Raw genomic sequence first — 18,234 nt, forward strand, 5'->3', positions numbered from 1 at the left:
TGCGCAGAGCTGACAAATGCGATCGGAAGAGTGAGAGAACGATACACTATCTGTTTCACTTAGTCCGAACGCCTTCCACTTATAGGAACTGCCCATATACCTTTAGTATTACATATATGATTATAACACATTTTGATAAGTGTATAACAAATTTTAAGGTAAATGTTTATGACGATATTCAAATATGTCGTTACGGGCAAAATGATCCCCTTTATATACGTTAAAATGATGACTATTTTGTGTGTAAAATTATAACAAGTAGAATGAACGCTGTTATTAATAAAAGTTAGCATTCTCATTTATTTTAAGTTTTTAGTAGAAAATTTCGTATAAAAAGACTCGTCGTTGATGAAAAGATCTCTAAATACATTATAATTCTTGTTTCTTGATTGTAATTTTTTTTCAAATAAAACCACTATGGGATTTTATTCCATTTAATAATATAAGGAAAAATATACAATAATGAAAATGTTCTTTCGTTCGTTCATTTTCTTTTCGTTGTTGTCGGAATGTAAAGTTAGCCAAATGTTATTAAAACCGATGGAATAACAAAATTGTAAAACTATTACATGTAAGAGGTTTTTATTATTCGTCTTTCTTCTTCAAGTTTGTTTTAATAATTGGTCTAGGGTCAAGCAAACGGCTGGCAGTTTGAGAGGCGGTTGTCAAGATCGCATCCAACAACTTTTTCCTCTACGAAAATTTTTATAGCTCGAGATTTCTCTTTCAAGAGAGATGGAATTTTTTATTAGCGTGTCAAGTAAAAATTTTTTGAATATATGCTCTTACTAAAGAATTTGTTTTGATTTCTTCAGCTTTCATTATTAAAACATGGATTGATTTGAAAGGGAAAAGTGCGTACAGTTGCCCCGAATAACTCTATCGTCTTCATTTTATGTTCATAATTTAAGCTTGCCACCAAGCAATTAATGATTTTCCAGGCCTTTTACGAAAATTTTTAAAGAGAACAAAATTGTTAGACTCGCCTTTCATATTTCCAACCATTCTGAAATGACCGTCAAATACTACACCGGTCCCTAGATCTATAAATAGTTAAGTGGATATTGAATGAATGAGTGTCTGCTGTACACAAATCTTTACAAACTAATGAATTTTATTCTCATAAAACTTCTCTTAAGATAGTAATAATTTTAATTAATTATCGTAATACACAAAATCATAAATAGAACAAAATGTTATCTGTACATACATTTTTTTATTATGCAAACTTAAGTTTTATTATTATAAACTAGCGTGATACCCGCTCGCTTTGGTGATTTTAAAACTAAAGACTGCCACGTTATAGCCTTCACATTCCTTGCGGTTAGCCTTCACTAATCCCCCACGTTATAGCCCTCACTAATCCCCCTATCATAACACTCGAAAAAGGAGTAGGGATTGTTTTACACAGGTAAAAGTACATGTAGGTACAATTTTAATTATTTTTAAATGTAAAATAGTCATGATGTATTGAGCATATCAGAAAAATACCTATCAAATCAAATAACCTATCAAACAAAAACAAATATCAAAATCAGTTCATCTGTTTGGGAGTTGCGTTTTAGAACGCTGTGCTAATAACTATTGTTCATATTTTAAAATATATCGTGGTTATAATTAAATAACTGAAGCTTTTAAAAAGCACACAGGAAAATTATCAGCATCTGTTGAAATCGAAAGAACGAACAGTTTTATGATACTATTTGTATTAAACTTTTTGCAAACCTTTATTTTCATTGCAATTATTGAGCATTGAATATGTTTTTATACAAAACATTTTTAGAAAAAACGTTTTGTATAAGAGCGTCATGATTTGTACGAGGATTAAAACATGATAAATTTAGAAAGTGACAAAAATCTGACTCTTCTTGAAACTTGAATAATAAGCCCTTACAATAACACGCAATCGAGGGTTTTTAATCATTTTCTGTTCATCCAGAACAATACCAGTGGGTATTCTGATTTGAGGAAAATAATTTTCGAATATTGTTGGAGTTATTAGTCTATTAATAGGCCTTTATAGTTAATAAAAAATGCAGATTTTTCATTTTAATTCATAACTACAGCGCCTTCATTTATGTAATTGTAATTTAATTACAAATTAAGAATCTAATAATTAAAAACCTATTTTAAATTTTACATTTCAAGTGCAGTAATAGTTTCTCAAACACATATATTGTCTGGTTATTAAAAAGCTAATTATTTGCTAGAACAGATTTCGATACAGATTGTGTATTTGATAGTCTTATAATGTTGCTATTTGCCAGTTTATTGATTTTTAATGTATTTTATTTTTCATGAGCTTTCATTTAACTTGCTTCGTCATAATGTCTCTATTATTAAAGCCCTGAGATCAAGTAACCAGTACAGCATTTACGCAACTGAATCTTTTAGCTTATTGTATATATGGGGATGTAGCTCAGTGGTAGAGCGTTCGCTTTGCATGTGAAAGGCCCGGGGTTCGATCCCCCGCATCTCCAAATATTTTTAAATTTAAATCTCTTTTTTGTATGTTAACAACTGATCAATTATAACTACACCATATTGCGGTAAAATTCACATGCAAAAGATATTCAACATGTCCTAAGTATATTTTTCCACTCTGAATTTTGATGGCTTCAGTGAAAAGTCTACTTTCACGAAAAGTTTTAATAGAAACTTCTTTTATTATTATTCAGTTTACAAAATCTCGCGTGTGAAGTCGCAGGAAATTGCACATTCAAAAATGTATTTCTTAATTGTAAATAAATTAATTCTTCTGCCAAGTTTCAAAGAGCATAAATTTATTTTACAAAATATCGAAAAATCTAAACTATCAAAATAGTTTCACGACTTTATTTTTAGTACGTACATATTTAGTTTCTACTAAAATTTATTAGAATGAAACTATACTTTTTATTCGAATAAAATAATCATGTTGACAAAATAAATAGGCAATATTTAAAATTACATAACCTGTAAATAATAGGTAGTATGTACCTAACCTATATGTTTATACGCTCCAAAGTTCAAAACTATACGTATAAATATTTTATATACTTTAAAATTTATAATATTTACAAATTTGTTATGCATATTATAATAATTTTATATCGCTGTGAAATGAAATATCATTCTAAACTTATACTTACAGAATGTAACTGCAACCAAACGTTCTCGGTCTGATTTAATTTAGACTCGATATTTTAAATTTTTACAAGCCGTAAAAATCAAGTTATATTAAAAATAAAATAAAATCTAAAGCCTCCTTCACTCTCTCCTGAAGTAGTACAAATTCGGGCGAGGAACGAGAATATGGGGAGGTGATACTTGTGACGTCTCGCCTATATTCACCTTGCTTTATCCGACCGCTAAAAAGGCGGTTTTTTGTACTGCAAGGAAATTCAAATGAATATTGGTCGCTATAACCGATGTTATTATAGCCTACATTCGTATACGTATTTATACAGGGATTCAGTCGAGATATTTCATAACCGATCAGAAGTTTCATAGAGTTGCACCTTTCATCTAAAATTCTACCAGACTGGTGTGCTCTCCTTATGGTATAAAAGGTGCTAACGTCACGGAAAAGTTGACTTCAAGATTGTTGGATTGGTTGGATTTTTGATATTTCGTTTCTTATTTAAAAAGGGTAGAGATGACCTTCGACTGGGCTGGAGTTCCCGAACAAAAAACTGCGAAAATTGCTTATTTTTAAATTATTTAGGATTACAATTTTTATGTACTTTTAGCTATATAATTTGCCAGACAGTTTTACCGTTACCTTCACTGAGCCAAATATTCTTCCAATAATTTAATTATTTTTTAACCATTTTCAAATTATTTTAGCGTGAATGTAATTTTAATTGTAATTTGGTTGTTATAATAGAGCGCACCCAGTTTTAATTCACGCAACTTTACTGTCAAAAGTTCGCCTGTTTTCCCATTAACATATATATCATTGGTACATCCTGTATAAATTTATCCCCCTTGTATCCGCTTACTTAAGTATACTTATAGCATTTATTTCATACTTTATACGAGTTTGAATGAAGTAAATAAAATAAAACTCTTATGACTCTGTGTGTTATGTAAGTATGATTTTCTTCAAGAGAATGAAACAAAAATAAATTTACGATAAAGAATTGCACATTGCAAGAAGGTGTTGTTGGTTGGTTTAATAAGTTCTAGAACAGTACATACATACAACTAACTAACTCTTGGTTTGAACTTTGTTGATGCAGCATAAATTATTATATTTCTGTTGTGTAATGTTTACTTAAAATATACATTAAAATTTAAATCACCACACTCTAGTATTTTACAGGGTTTTATAATGATTAAAAAATGATACCGACTATATATTTTAATCAATTTACTAAAGAAATGTTTGTAATAAATCCAGTGTATATGTTGCAGATGGATTGCCGAATCAGTTCTTTTACAAAATCGTTAGTTGTTACAAGCTTTTATTTAGTTTCCGATTGAGCTGCACATTTTGCATGCACATTTAGTGTGTATCACAATGCATGGTAAGGTCCTGATTTCCTCATCGCTTCCACCATATTATATATACATTATTTAATAGTCTTAAATTAACAATTTTAATAAAAAATATTTTTAAAGTGCAAGCTTTTATTGTACTAAAAAGTATAAAATAATTTTATATATGAGTTATTCATACCCGGCTATTTGTAAAAGCTTGAGGCGCTTAATATCAAGAATGAATCGATAAAGAATTAAGCATGTGGAGTAGATGAGGCGTTTCGATTCCTTTTTGATATTTTAAATTTAGCGCCTCAAGATTTTACAAATATTCGGGTATGAGTGACTCATAGATAAAATTATTTTCTACTTTTTACTACAATAAAAGCTTGCCCCCTAAAAAGGATTTTTTATTAAAATTTCAATAATTTTCGCAGCCCTTGATAGTGGTAAAAACGTCGATATATCTTTATTGTGGAAAATAATGATATGACTAGCCATATAGTATTTAATTCGACAAAATTTAAATAAAAAATACTTTTTAAAGGTCAAGTTTTTATTGTACCTACTAAATAGTAGAAAATAATTGTGTCTATAAGTCTTCATACATGACTATGTGCAAAAGTTTTTTAAATGTAAAATACATTATCAAAAATTTATTTATTATTCTACCAAGAACCAATCCGCCAAATTTTGATCGTGATCTGGACTTTTTCCATTAGTGTTTTCCAGCAGCCAGTACATTTAATTTAAGATCCGTAAATGGTAGCCTTTTAAGAGTTATGCCAACTTTCTCATTAATAAAGAAAATATGATTGTTTCACAAATATCTTGTGTCTTCAAAATATCATTGTTTGCAATATTTTGAACGGAGTTCTAAATCTCAAGATGTTTCCAGAGGTGGTTGAGCAGTTATGAAAAGTTTTCACAAACTGCCTAAAAAAATGATTATATTTTCCTAAATTTAATATACACCTACAGAAGCTATTACAAACTAGTAACTTGTCAATTAGTTAGAAAAAGTAAAAGAAAAGTTAATATCTAGAAAAAACAATTTTGTTTACTTAATATAATAACATTTTACGTCGAACAAACTTTCATGTTACCGGTATATAGAATAGATGATGTGTTTGTTATGTTTACATTTTCCGTTCTATACGATGAATTTCTGATGAATAATATTTCACTTGTTTGCAACTACGTGGCAACAAAATAAAAATTTACGCGTGATAAACATGAATATGTTTTATTTTTTCCTTTTTCCCTAACGATAAATTAATGACCGTTATTTAATTTTTTTAAATTTATTATATTTTAAGTTTAAGGTTTCACTGACACTACGGACATAAGTATTCATTAAATTGGGTGCATTCACTGAAAGTACTTCTTTCTATTCATGTTCATTAAAGGAGATCATAATTAAGGAGATATGCAAGGATTTAATAATACTAGGGATGTCAATAAACCTTTATAAATACATTTTTTGATTAACAAAGTTTCCAAAAATCACAAAAAATTCCTAGATCATCGGGCTTTTTATTATTATTTTATCGTTCAAAGTTGATATCAAAAAATCTACAGAGTGTGATAAAAAACTATCTAAACTATTTAGACAATTTTGTAGTTTATAATAATATCTTAAAAAATTAAGGTTGTCAATGATATAACAACAAAATTTTAATTTAATTGTGAGTTCATCGAAGATCCATCATTTGATGAACAGAGACGACTATAGTTAGAGTATTGATGATTGAAGAGCGATATCTTTATTATCAAATTTATAAGCAGCACTTGCACACAATATATTATGTATTTTTGTAGTTGCGTGGTATTGTTAAGTTAAAAATAAACACATTATTTGACTACAAAGCATGTATTTGGTTTATATGTTTATATGTATTAGCCGTGCAATAAACCAAAACTTTTTTACAATACTGCAGGGAAACAAACACCTGGTTAGAGTTGCTTTAAATAAATTCAAAGTCTATGTTTACACGCTTTCTCTTAAACCGTAGTTAATAAAGAACTTCAGAGTTAGCGCGCAAATGTGGAATCTAAAAATTTCAATTCCAAAAAATCGTTCCTGAATTTGTAGGCACTAATTAATGAAACCTGAATGCAAAAACTATTGTATTTATTTTTGAATTTAATAATAGGGATTGTTTTAACAACTTTGTTGGCGTGTTGTTTCAAAACAGACTACAAAGAATTAAATATCTCTGCAAAGATTTACGTGTACTCGAATGTCTTCTACGCAGTCCTTGTAGTTCTCGATATCTGAATAGGTGTGTCCATACACACGTCAAATTTCTCTCTGGAAAAATTAAATTTTGTATATGTTCTTTTGATTTACAACATTCTAAAAATGCTTATATATTTTTATGTAAATGGCTCTAATGGCCGTTAAACCTTAATGTGCTTTATACATACGCTCTTTTACCGGCTACCACACATATTATTTCATTATTGTTATTATTTTTATTATAATAATAGGAATGAGAAAGTAAAAATACCAAAAATACCTACAACATTCGCTCTATGAGTGTTTGTACGTTTTTGTACGTGAAACATTATTACACACGTTGCACGTTGGTTTGGATAAAAATTTTATCACTCACACATAAGCTCTCACACCTTAATGTAATTGTGTAAAACAAAATGTAAAAATGTAGAGACAAAAAAAGTCACTGAAATCCACAAGTGACACCACCATTTGTGTGACACCATTGTACTTGTTATGTTACAAAACAAAAAGCTCGATCGATTAAGTGTGAATATAAGTTGTGTATTTATGGCTCCGTTACAAAAAGTAGTATCAAGTTTCAGATAATAAGACAGCTCTTAAGTATGTTGCAAGAACATATGTAATAAGGACGAAAAACTAGACTGGAAAGAGTAGTACGAAAAAAGGCGCATATTTGGGCGAGATCTAGTCCCCTCGGTCGTTGTGTATTCTGTACTGCGCATCAGACTATCTTTTGTTTTCAATTTTTTGTCTTTTTCAATCAATTGAAATTGATTGAAATGTTTTCACACAGTAAGACAACCTGAGGCACAGTAAAACAAACGCAACGACCGACGACTAGATCCCACTCAGATTGGCTCCTTAAATTCAGTCACGGGTTGAACAAAAGTTGTAGGCTTTGAAATGAAGAACAACCATTATGTCTCTATTTCTTACCAGTAATGAGCAACAGTTAGACAGCCTGAGGCACAGAACAAAATACGCAACGGCCGATGACTAGATCCCGCCCAGATAGGCTCCTTAAATTCAGTCACGGGCTGAACAAAAGTTGTAGGCTTTGAAATGAAGAACAACCATTATGTCTCTATTTCTTACCAGTAATGAGCAATGCTTTACATTTTAAAGCGAAATTTCGGTTATAAACTTTCTTCTCCGAACTACAGGCTATTCTCAAATGAATTATAATATCCTGTATGAAATACGAAATTGTTGAAACTAGTTTCATATTAATTTTATGGGAATAGTTATTTCTACCAATAGATGAGACTAGTCGATAAAAATAACGAGAGGAGTTACCGAGAAGAGATTGAAATAAGTCTTAATTTAGGGGAATGTTAAACAACAGTATTTGATTGGAGAATATTTTTTCAAAGCTTGCAAAAACTATCTGAAATCCGTGAAGAATTATGACAAATTTTTTTGCAGCTTTTGTTGTCCTGTGATACGAAATCCTAAACATAGTTAAATAAATAGCGTATAAGCAATTGTGGGAGTATGTACCACTGTTTATCTATAATGAGTGACGGGACATACTTTTAACTCCCACAGGAACTAAATATATAAACACTTTTCTTCATACAAAGTGATATTAATATAAAGATATATCTACACTAAACAATTTATTTTTTCCTATTGTGCATACTACAATTTCATTGGTCGAAAATTAATCATAAATCGAATACACAAGAGTAATGTAAGCTTAAAATTCACGACAGAGATTTGCTTCTCACATTCGCCACTTAGGTGATGTTCAAGACATTCTAACGTCATGTAGTTAAACCTTACAAAATTGATTTTATCATGAGATGATATTGTCTTGAGTGATGTCTCTTAAAAGAATGACAAAACTCCAAGGAGTTTGTGTGTATGTTGGTGTATGTTGTGTAACCGAGTTTACATCATTCGACGAACATAGTAGAATAAATTGCAAATCATCAAAATACTACTACTCTAGGTACTCTTCTCTTTAAAATTTGACGACCATTTTGTGTTTTTACCTCTATATTCGTTGTTAAAATTATAGAAGTAATGTTTACCGCCTCGAAAATTCGACGATGAGCTTTTTGTATTACGTTTTATTGACCCCTAATTCATAATACACATTGTTAGCCCATTGATGTAAGATGGGTGAATGTTTGAGCAAAATTAGATTATCCAAAGTAAAACTCTGCCTCATCCTTTAGGAAAAAAAATTTCGGTCAAACTTTCTGAAAGTTTGGGAATTATTTTGTGACAATTTATGGGATAGATGAATATGTAAGCAAAATTATCCATACGACGACCCCGTACCATCCTTTAGGAAAAAAGCTTTCGGTCAAACTTTCACGATATATAAACTCTCAAGTTTCTTCAATGGGGTCAAAAACGGGAACCAATTTTCAACTTGAAATTGCACAATTTTTTCCTTGCATATCTTCGAAAAACACTGTACTGTATACCATATCCATATTCCCAACCCCCGATGCAAAAAGAGGAATATTATAAGTTTATCCACTATGTCTGTCTGGCTATCGGTCTATGTTTTGGTATCGTAGCTTTTAAACGAATGAACCGATTTTAATTTTTTTTTAAACGTAATTTAAAGGACAGTTTTCTTAGCGATGTTTCAAGAAAATCGGTTCAGTTGGAGAGAAGAGCACAAGCAAAGACCGACTTTGAAAACCGCAAAAAAAAACACTTTAACTGCTGTTTTATTTTAATTATTTCTAAAAAATTATAAAATATGTGACGTCACACCAAGAAGGTTGAGGCTTCCAAAATGGAAGAGGGAGGGATATTTAAAAATAACGGGAAAGATACGAAAAATTGATGTGACGTAATTTATGGATGGCCTCCTTGTAATATATTAAACTTATAGTTTTGCTCTTTCCTGGGAATGAAAATTCAATAAAAATCTTGGCCCCCATGAGTTTCTTATTTAAAGAAACTACATGTATACAGAGGTTATGTGGCGTTTACACCAAATTTCTTCTCTTTGTAAGATATTTATACAATTTTTCCCCACTGTTTACTCAAAACGATAAGATAAAATAAAAATTATTTAAAAAGTTTATGAGTAAACACTTTAAACAGGTTTTTCTCTTAAAAAGCATTTTATTACATAAAAATATTTTGTGATTTATGTATTTCTGTGTTTGCTACAAAATTCTTCGTAGAGAGAATTTTACATCGTAAAAAAGTATTTTTACAACGAATGAATGTAAAATTGAATGTTCGTGTAGAAATACTTATTATCACTTTAATGATACTTTAAAATATCTTAATGACATAAGTATATGCATTCCAAGAGAAATTCGTGCTGAAGATAGCCACTTAGTACCCAAACACGATATCGAAATCAATTAATAAGTATATTTGTATTCTTAATTTCCTTCATATTCGCCCTTCATAAAAAAGTTTCGGACTAAGTACACATTTCTTTAAAATGTTCAAAAAAAAAAAATGAGTACCTACAATCAATCAAACAATTTTTTGCACAAGTGGATACAACGCAATAAGACGGCAAAATCGCCAAGGAACTTTTATTATTCTCTTTGATATTCATAAACACTAGAGTGCATGTTTTGGGATAATCACAACATACATTCTCGTATAGGAAGCGATATTTACATTTTGTATATTTTGCTCGCCATTCCGACAGTTAAAATTCGAAGGTAATGGCATTTTGTATAAATTTTTTTGTTACATATAGTAGGACCTAATTAATATATTTTATCTTAATTAAATTAGGGAGTGAATAATAATTCAACTAAATGTCATCGGGGCAAGCCGTCACCGATAATATTCACAATTAAATATATATTCTCATATGTGCGCTGGCTGCTTCTATATGTGTAATATATGTTTCTATTGGCTACCCACATACAATAATTAATAGTTTCCCGAAATATAATTAATTGCTAATACTTAAATCAAATAATGCGATTAAGTATAGCAATAGATAGGATACGATATAGAGAGGTATCAGATATAAATTCGATTCCATCACTTTCAAGAGTATAATCAGTATTTAAACTGATTGTATGTGGAGTGTTTGTAATGTTTCTCGCCTCAATACTATGTGTTCCAATATTTAACTGAAACTTGGATCATATCATAATCTATTTTCAGTTTCAATCAAACAGGCGCGAATCTACACCAAGTATGTAATCTTACTAAATTTGGGTCAAACTTTTCAAATATGTTATCAAAATTAACCTAGCTCTAATAGGTTACAAGAATGTAGAGTCTTGGTTCCGGAATTAAGCACAAAAATAATAGCTAGTGAAAAATTGATATCACAGCTGAAAAGAATGACCCAAAGTTAGTGGATTTCAAAAAAAAATTCCATTAAGATCAGATCAAATTTGTCTGTGTTATCAAAAATATCGAATTTTTTAACTTTATGACGTCATCAGTATTCAAAAATTTAATTTTATCCAATTTTTGATAAACCAAAGATGCAATCCTATTAAATTTGGGTCATGATATTCAAATTTGTGATCAAAATTTACCTAGCTCTAATAGGTTTCAAGAATGTGGAGTCCTGGTTCCAGAATTAAGCACATAAGTGATAGCTAGTGAAAAATTGACATCACAGCTGAAAAGAATCACCCGAAATTAGTGGGTTTCGGTTAATTTTTTAACTTTATGACGTCATCAAAATCCAAAAAATGTAATTTTGCTCTTCTCACATCCAAATTTTATACAATTTTGATAAACCAAGTATATAATCTTACTAAATTTGGGTCACACTTTTCTTTGTAATCAAAATGAACCTAGCTCTAATAGGTTTCAAGATTGTGGAGTTCTAGTTCCGTAATTAAGCACATAAGTAATAGCTAGCAAAAAATTGACATCACAGCTGAAAAGAATGACTCAAAATTAGTGAGATTCAAAAAGAATTCCAATAAGATCTAATCAAATTTGCCTGTGTTATCAAAAAAATCGAATTTTTTAACTTTATGACGTCATCAGAATCCAAAAATTTAATTTTGCTGTATCATTGAAGACACATGAATTATTGTATGCATTACCACTACGACTGGAACAAGCATAGCAAACTGTGCAATCGTAATGGAGCACCAAAAATGCTTTGTATCTCCTATTCGATTAAATGTTACGAATAATTACTGCCAGACTAACTTGTATGAGTAATTTTACACTGTCATATGCCAGATGCTTGTTTTTAAGAAGCATTATAACAGCCTAAATTCAATCAGTTCCCGAAACAGAAGATTGACATTACAATCAGCTTGTCAACACTCAACACAAAGCTCATGTGACCAACATCGGTGTTAAAGACCTCTTGACAGTCCTGACACATACTGTCGAATACAATAATAATATCACATTCTATAATAAAAGGATATATAAGCTAAAAGGACTTAACACTATAACACTAGGTCAATTACAAGGTTATATAATAGTTTATACTACATACATAGTATATAAGGCACAAGCAAGCAAGAAGGCTTCTTGTTGTATGGAACATATAACAGAGCCCAAGTGTTAGACAACAAGCACATTATCCTCGACTAGTAATAATTTATAATTATTGAAAACCTTCTCTCTGTATAACATTAAGTTTATCATTGCTCTTGCTTGTGCCTTCTATAATATATCTCACATGTTCTAAGTAGAAATCCATTTAGTCTATAGAGTGGTCTTTCTAATATCTAAGAAAGAGTCATTGACACTATTTTACTATAGAAAAAAAATTTAGCTCACTAGGATTGCTAATCCTGTAGAGAGGCATGCATAAATCTTCTACATACATAAAAAAAAAAGCTTTGTCCTAAATGACTGACTGGCGGATCAACGCACAGCCTTAACTGGTGATCGTAGAGGTATAAAACTTGGAGGGAGTGTTCTTTGTATATGGAGGAAGTGTTCTTTGTATTGCAAATCCTCGAGAGAGGCGTACATAAATCTTCTACATGCAAAAAAAAAGCTTTGTCCTAAATGACTGACTGGCGAATCAACGCACAGCCTAAACTGGTGATCGTAGAGACATGAAACTTGGAGGGAGTGTTCTTTGTATTGCTAATCCTGGAGAGAGGCGTGCATAAATCTTCTACATACATAAAAAAAGTTTTGTCCTAAATGACTGACTGGCGGATCAACGCACAGCCTAAACTGGTGATCGTAGAGACATGAAACTTGGAGGGAGTATTCTTTGTATGACGTATGCATCCATTAAGTGGGCGAAATTGTTATGAAAATGGGCAAAGTGGGCAAAATTGGTATTAAACATGGGCGAAAAACGAAATGAGCGGGGATAAGAAATGACGCTAAATCGCTAATTTGTGGAATAATTTTTACAAGTTTGCAATATCTCTATACCTATTATAATATCTACCTGTTTCAAACTGTTTAGGTCTTTGGGAACACCCAATATACTCCATACATTTACACATTATAAATTAGTGATGGGTAAATTAATGTTTCTCGTGTTTACTACATTAGTATTATAAATTATTATTAATAATATGTCTGGTACTAGTACTCTTTAAATTATGTTCATTTATAAACATTGACAAAAAGGTCTCAATTGAGTTTTTAAAATGTTCTATACTTGATAAATGCAATGAATCAATTTATATTATCATTTTGAAAATGACTTGATAAAATTGTCTTTTTTTTTCTTTCCGGAGTGTTCCTATACTTATATTCAATATTTGGAATAGTAAAGAGGTAAATGAATGGGTAGCAATCAGTTTAATTATCTTTGAGAGTCAGCTACTTAGAATAATATTTGGACTTGTATTAGGAAATGGGAGAATAAATAAGAAATAGTAAAGAAACCCAATAATGTCCAAAAGAATCCAAAAAGTGAAAAAAATCATTAATAACACATTTATATGAATGATATACTAAAACTGCTTGAGACTCTGTAGGCAAGAACTGTGATCGAAGCCCAGACATACCCTACTCTGCTAAACTGGTCCTTCGTTAAACTACCCGGATTTGCATCTTTTTAATCCAGGCTAACAGATATCTTCTACTTTCTGTAATCGAACTTTCGAAAAAATTGAATTTCAAACCCAAAAATTATGTTATGTTTTCTGATATATTGTTGCCTTTTCGATGCTAAATTTTACGCGGGCTCTAGTATTATTTCGTAAATTATTAAATGTTACAGATAGCAATGTTTCCACGTGGCAAAGCTGCTATTCTTGGTGTTAATATACTCGTTAGACAATTCAAAAAACAAATCGGTAGACATTGAATAGCAGTTAGTTGGTGTAATAAAGAATCTCGAAAGACTTATAAAAATAATGTAGAATTTTTTTTTTCGAAGATGTTCGAAACAGCTACTAACAACCATTCTTATTTCTTGGCACTTGTATTGCTGACATAATACTTAAATAAACAGACATATTGTTATACAGACAGAAAAAGGCATTAAAGACATTGAACTTTTTTTTCTTCTTTTCTATATGCAGTAAGCGTCATTTAAAATAAGTCATGGTGATTATGACTTGTTGAAATCAGATTATCGATTTTCTGATTAAGGAAATTATTGTAAGCATTGATCAATAAAAAATTTCAAAACTTGTTGTTAAAGATCACATTTAAATAAAAAACTTCCTTGTGTCTTGTGAACAGTAATAAATATTTAGAATATTTATTAAGAAAAAAAAAAATTTTTCCGTGGCTAATAATTACAATTAAATAATATAAACATTAGAAAAATTCTTACAAACCATGTTTAAACAATAAACTAGTACTAATTTATCGATAGAATAATCTTTAAACAAAAAACAATTATCTTCTACTCTAATCGAACAGTGTTCCGTTCATATTTTACAGAAAATGCTAATGCAAATTTAAGTCTTAAGGAAGCCTCTTTGGGAACCCGATTCACACTGATGAGTTTATTTAAAGTTAAAAAATTCCCGATATAAAATCAGGACTCATCGATTCGTTTGTTCGTTTTTGTTTGAAAGATAATTTGATTGAGAGTTAGCTTTATTCCAAGAAAATCTACTGAGATATTTGACGATAATCTCTTTTATAGTTGTTTTGGGTACGGAACCCTGAATTTGAAATATACCTTAGTACACTCTCGAACAAATTATCTTTAAAAAAAATTCAAAATCGGTTTATCCATTTGGAAACTTCGCTGCCACAGACAGACCCGCAGATACATAAATACGTTAACCTTATAGCACCCGTCCTTTTAGCCGGGGGTTAAAAACAGCGAAGATACGAAAAGTTTTCTTAAAATTTTGTATTTCGATTTTCAGGATCTAAACAAAAATTTCTAACAGAAACTTTAAGAAAAAAATTCACGAGAAGTTATGATAATCTCTCCAATGAGATAATTCCTTAATGTTACGAGGCATTAATTTTATAGAATGTCTCGTGACTTTAGACCATTTTGTATTTAAAAAAAAAAAAAAAAAAAAAGAAATTTAACTAAATTACAATTTTTTTTCTTCTTATATGTTTCAGACCATTGTTAAGGAAATGAATCGACTTGGTATGATTGTCGATTTATCACATGTCAGTGTACGAACAATGCGTGATGCATTAGCTGTTTCAAAAGCACCAGTAATATTCTCACATTCATCAGCGCATGCATTATGTAATTCAACACGTAATGTACCGGATGCTACGCTACGAAAATTAGCATTAAATCGTGGCATTGTAATGGTGAATTTTTATTCACAATTTTTAACATGTAAGGATGTGGCAACTGTTGCTGATGCTGTTGGTAAGTATTGCAATTATCATTTTCTGAATCAATCCTGTAGCTTCCATGAAAAAGACCAAAAGGCAAGTATCCCCTAAATAGGGTGTTTCATGATTGCTCGGCACTATTTTAGTTTCTGAAATATAGGAGGCAACATAAAAAAACTATAGAAAACCATGATAAAAGCTATAAAAGGTTCGTTTTTATCTCTTTCTAGCAAATCCAAATTTATCATGTTGTTCTCATGGCAAATATAGTATATGACGTCAAATACTATGCGCGATCTCTGTCTAATTAGTGGTTTTAATGAACTAGAGCATACCTGGGCAAACTTTGTCTTTGGTTTACTCTTTATGGCTTTTAACAAGAAAATGTTAAAAATAGTTTAAATACAGAGTGTCAACCTGTTTAAAATCTAAACAGAAAATTTTAATTTACTTAGATGCCAATGCTAACGTATGGGGGTGGGGATAATCTTTTTTGGTTATTCATTCATCTCTGAATTTCTTCGAGGGTTACCAACTTTGAATTGAAAAAGTAAAAGAAAATTTTTTTTATTTGTAAGTGATTTTAATAACGGAAAACACTATTGCTTTTCCCAGATGAATATTTTATTTTTTTTAAATACCTGGTAGGATGGTCTGTATTTACACTGAGTGAATATCACCTCAGAGCATAACTCTCATTGATGTATACGAAAACTGCCTGCAGTGCTTACTGTGTGAAATGAGTAATCGTTGCCCACCTATGACTATACCATCTAAAATAGTGCCGTGCAATTTTGAAACATCCTGTCTCCTATAAATAAAAATATTTACTTTTTCGAGGAAATGCCCTCCCCAGAATATTTCCAACAAACTTGATAACAAACAAATTCCCAATAAAATACAAAAAAAAAAATTTTTTCCAACTTTCATGTATCAAAAATATAGAAAACACATTCCAGAGGTGAAAAATATCCCCCAAAATAACCACCGCCCTCACATCCATATCCACATAAAATCTATGTTGTTTCGAATGTGTAAACTCAAAGTCATAAATTCTCATTAATCATATTATTATATACCTACAACTAAATACAATAATAATATTAATTAAAAGTTCTTAATGTTTTAATGGTACCCAAGTGTATCTAATAAATTTAGATACATAACCATTTTAACACCTCCCTATCTCAAAACATTCGGTAAATCGAAAGCTAACTCTTGCTGTTAAGGGAGTTAGGGCATGAGTGTTTCCTTATAAGAAAATTTTAAACAAAATATACAGAGTGGCTAATAAAATATGAATTCCTTACAAAATCTTTTGGTGTTTTTCCATCAGATTTATCTTTATCCATTAAGGCTTCGTCAAATATCGTTTTTTATTCGGCTAATATAAAGAGAACGTAAAGTTGAAGGAAATAAAGTTTACTATAATTTATCATTGGACCATTTTTTATAATACTTCAATATTTACAGACAAATTTATCTTCAAAGTTCTGAAAACAAAAATTCAAACTGAATATTCAACAGCTAAGAATTCAACTTCCGAATAGGGGATAATTCTGATGTCGAATTGGCCATATTACTCATTAAAAAATGTAAAACTAGACTTGATTGATACCATGACAAAATTTGAAAGTGGAATTAAAATTGATTAAAAAATGAAGAAGTTATAAGCAATCAAAGATTGCATTCAAAGGTATTCCATCTCCTTTTAACAAAACAAAATTTTAAATGTTATCTCTATGGCGATACCCATGTATGGCGTCATTAGTCGGTATCTTCCTCTTGGTTCACTTTTCTATTCGTGAAGTGAGAATTCTTCATCTGAAGTGATAAAAAAAATTTAGAAAGCTCTTAGTTTAAAAACCCTGAACGTATAACCAAAGAGATTGGATGGCTTCATATTCTTTATATGAGCCAGAACAGCGTAAGACCACCCAGTATTATGCTTCATATATCTTGACTTCTATCCTTGACTTACATACTACTCCCGTAACTACTTAGAAAACTAAAGAGAATTTGGTTTCCCCTAAGACTGTTTTCTCGAAATAATCTAACCCAACTTCCTTAATTCTATATCTTCATTTCCTAACACATAACTGAAATACATATATACTGAAATTCTATTGTTTTCTCATGTTTATAGCTCATATTAACCACATCAGAGATGTAGCTGGTGTCGACAATGTGGGCCTCGGGGCAGGTTATGATGGTATTAATTAGTAAGTATATTTTATATTATATACATTATATACCTACATATATAGATATAACATTAACTACGCTTCATTTACCTCAAAAATTAAAATGAAAATGACGCTTTTTAAATGCCTTTAATTTCGTTTCATTTGTCAAATAGTACGTAAACTGATTGGCAAAGATAATGAGTCATCGTTTAGAATGAAAAACCGCTGTATTGACAGATGCAAAACGTTTATGAAAATTTGCGTGTAAAAGTTCAGTAATTATGAAAAACCGCTAAACATCCTTTAGCTGTTTTGTATAACGGAACTTTTTTAAAAACAACTAACGGCTTTAAACTAACGATAACGGTAAAGCATCTGATGCTGATTATGCAATCCATCTGTGGCATATATATAACCTAATTTGTTTTTTGTTCTAGTACGCCAAAAGGCTTAGAAGATGTCTCATCATATCCAGCATTATTTGCTGAATTAATTGGTTCTGGTGGTTGGAGTACAGATGATTTAAAAAAATTAGCTGGTTTAAATTTTTTACGTGTTATGACTGAGGTAGAACGTGTTCGTGATGAATTTCGACAAGCAAAAGTACCACCTTACGAGGATTTAAGTCCTCGCGTTAAAAACACTAATTGTAGTTCACATGAATTATTTTAA

The 18,234-nt window shown here is 30.5% G+C and overlaps 1 protein-coding gene and 1 non-coding gene across 2 annotated transcripts in view; both read left to right on the forward strand.

Annotated features, from left to right (window-relative positions):
* The window catches only part of LOC123293787, a 418,380-nt gene extending 400,146 nt beyond the window's left edge, over window positions 1-18,234 (forward strand). The window contains exons 8-10 of the mRNA XM_044874700.1: window positions 15,149-15,410; window positions 17,523-17,598; window positions 18,000-18,234. Of these exons, the coding sequence (XP_044730635.1) occupies window positions 15,149-15,410; window positions 17,523-17,598; window positions 18,000-18,234 (573 nt within the window). The remainder of the gene's footprint in view (window positions 1-15,148; window positions 15,411-17,522; window positions 17,599-17,999) is intronic.
* Window positions 2,409-2,480, forward strand: Trnaa-ugc. Its single transcript has one exon. It is a non-coding gene; the product is annotated as a tRNA-Ala (tRNA).

This window comes from Chrysoperla carnea, chromosome 1, assembly GCF_905475395.1.
Source record: "Chrysoperla carnea chromosome 1, inChrCarn1.1, whole genome shotgun sequence".
Classification (NCBI taxonomy): Eukaryota; Metazoa; Arthropoda; class Insecta; order Neuroptera; family Chrysopidae; genus Chrysoperla; species Chrysoperla carnea.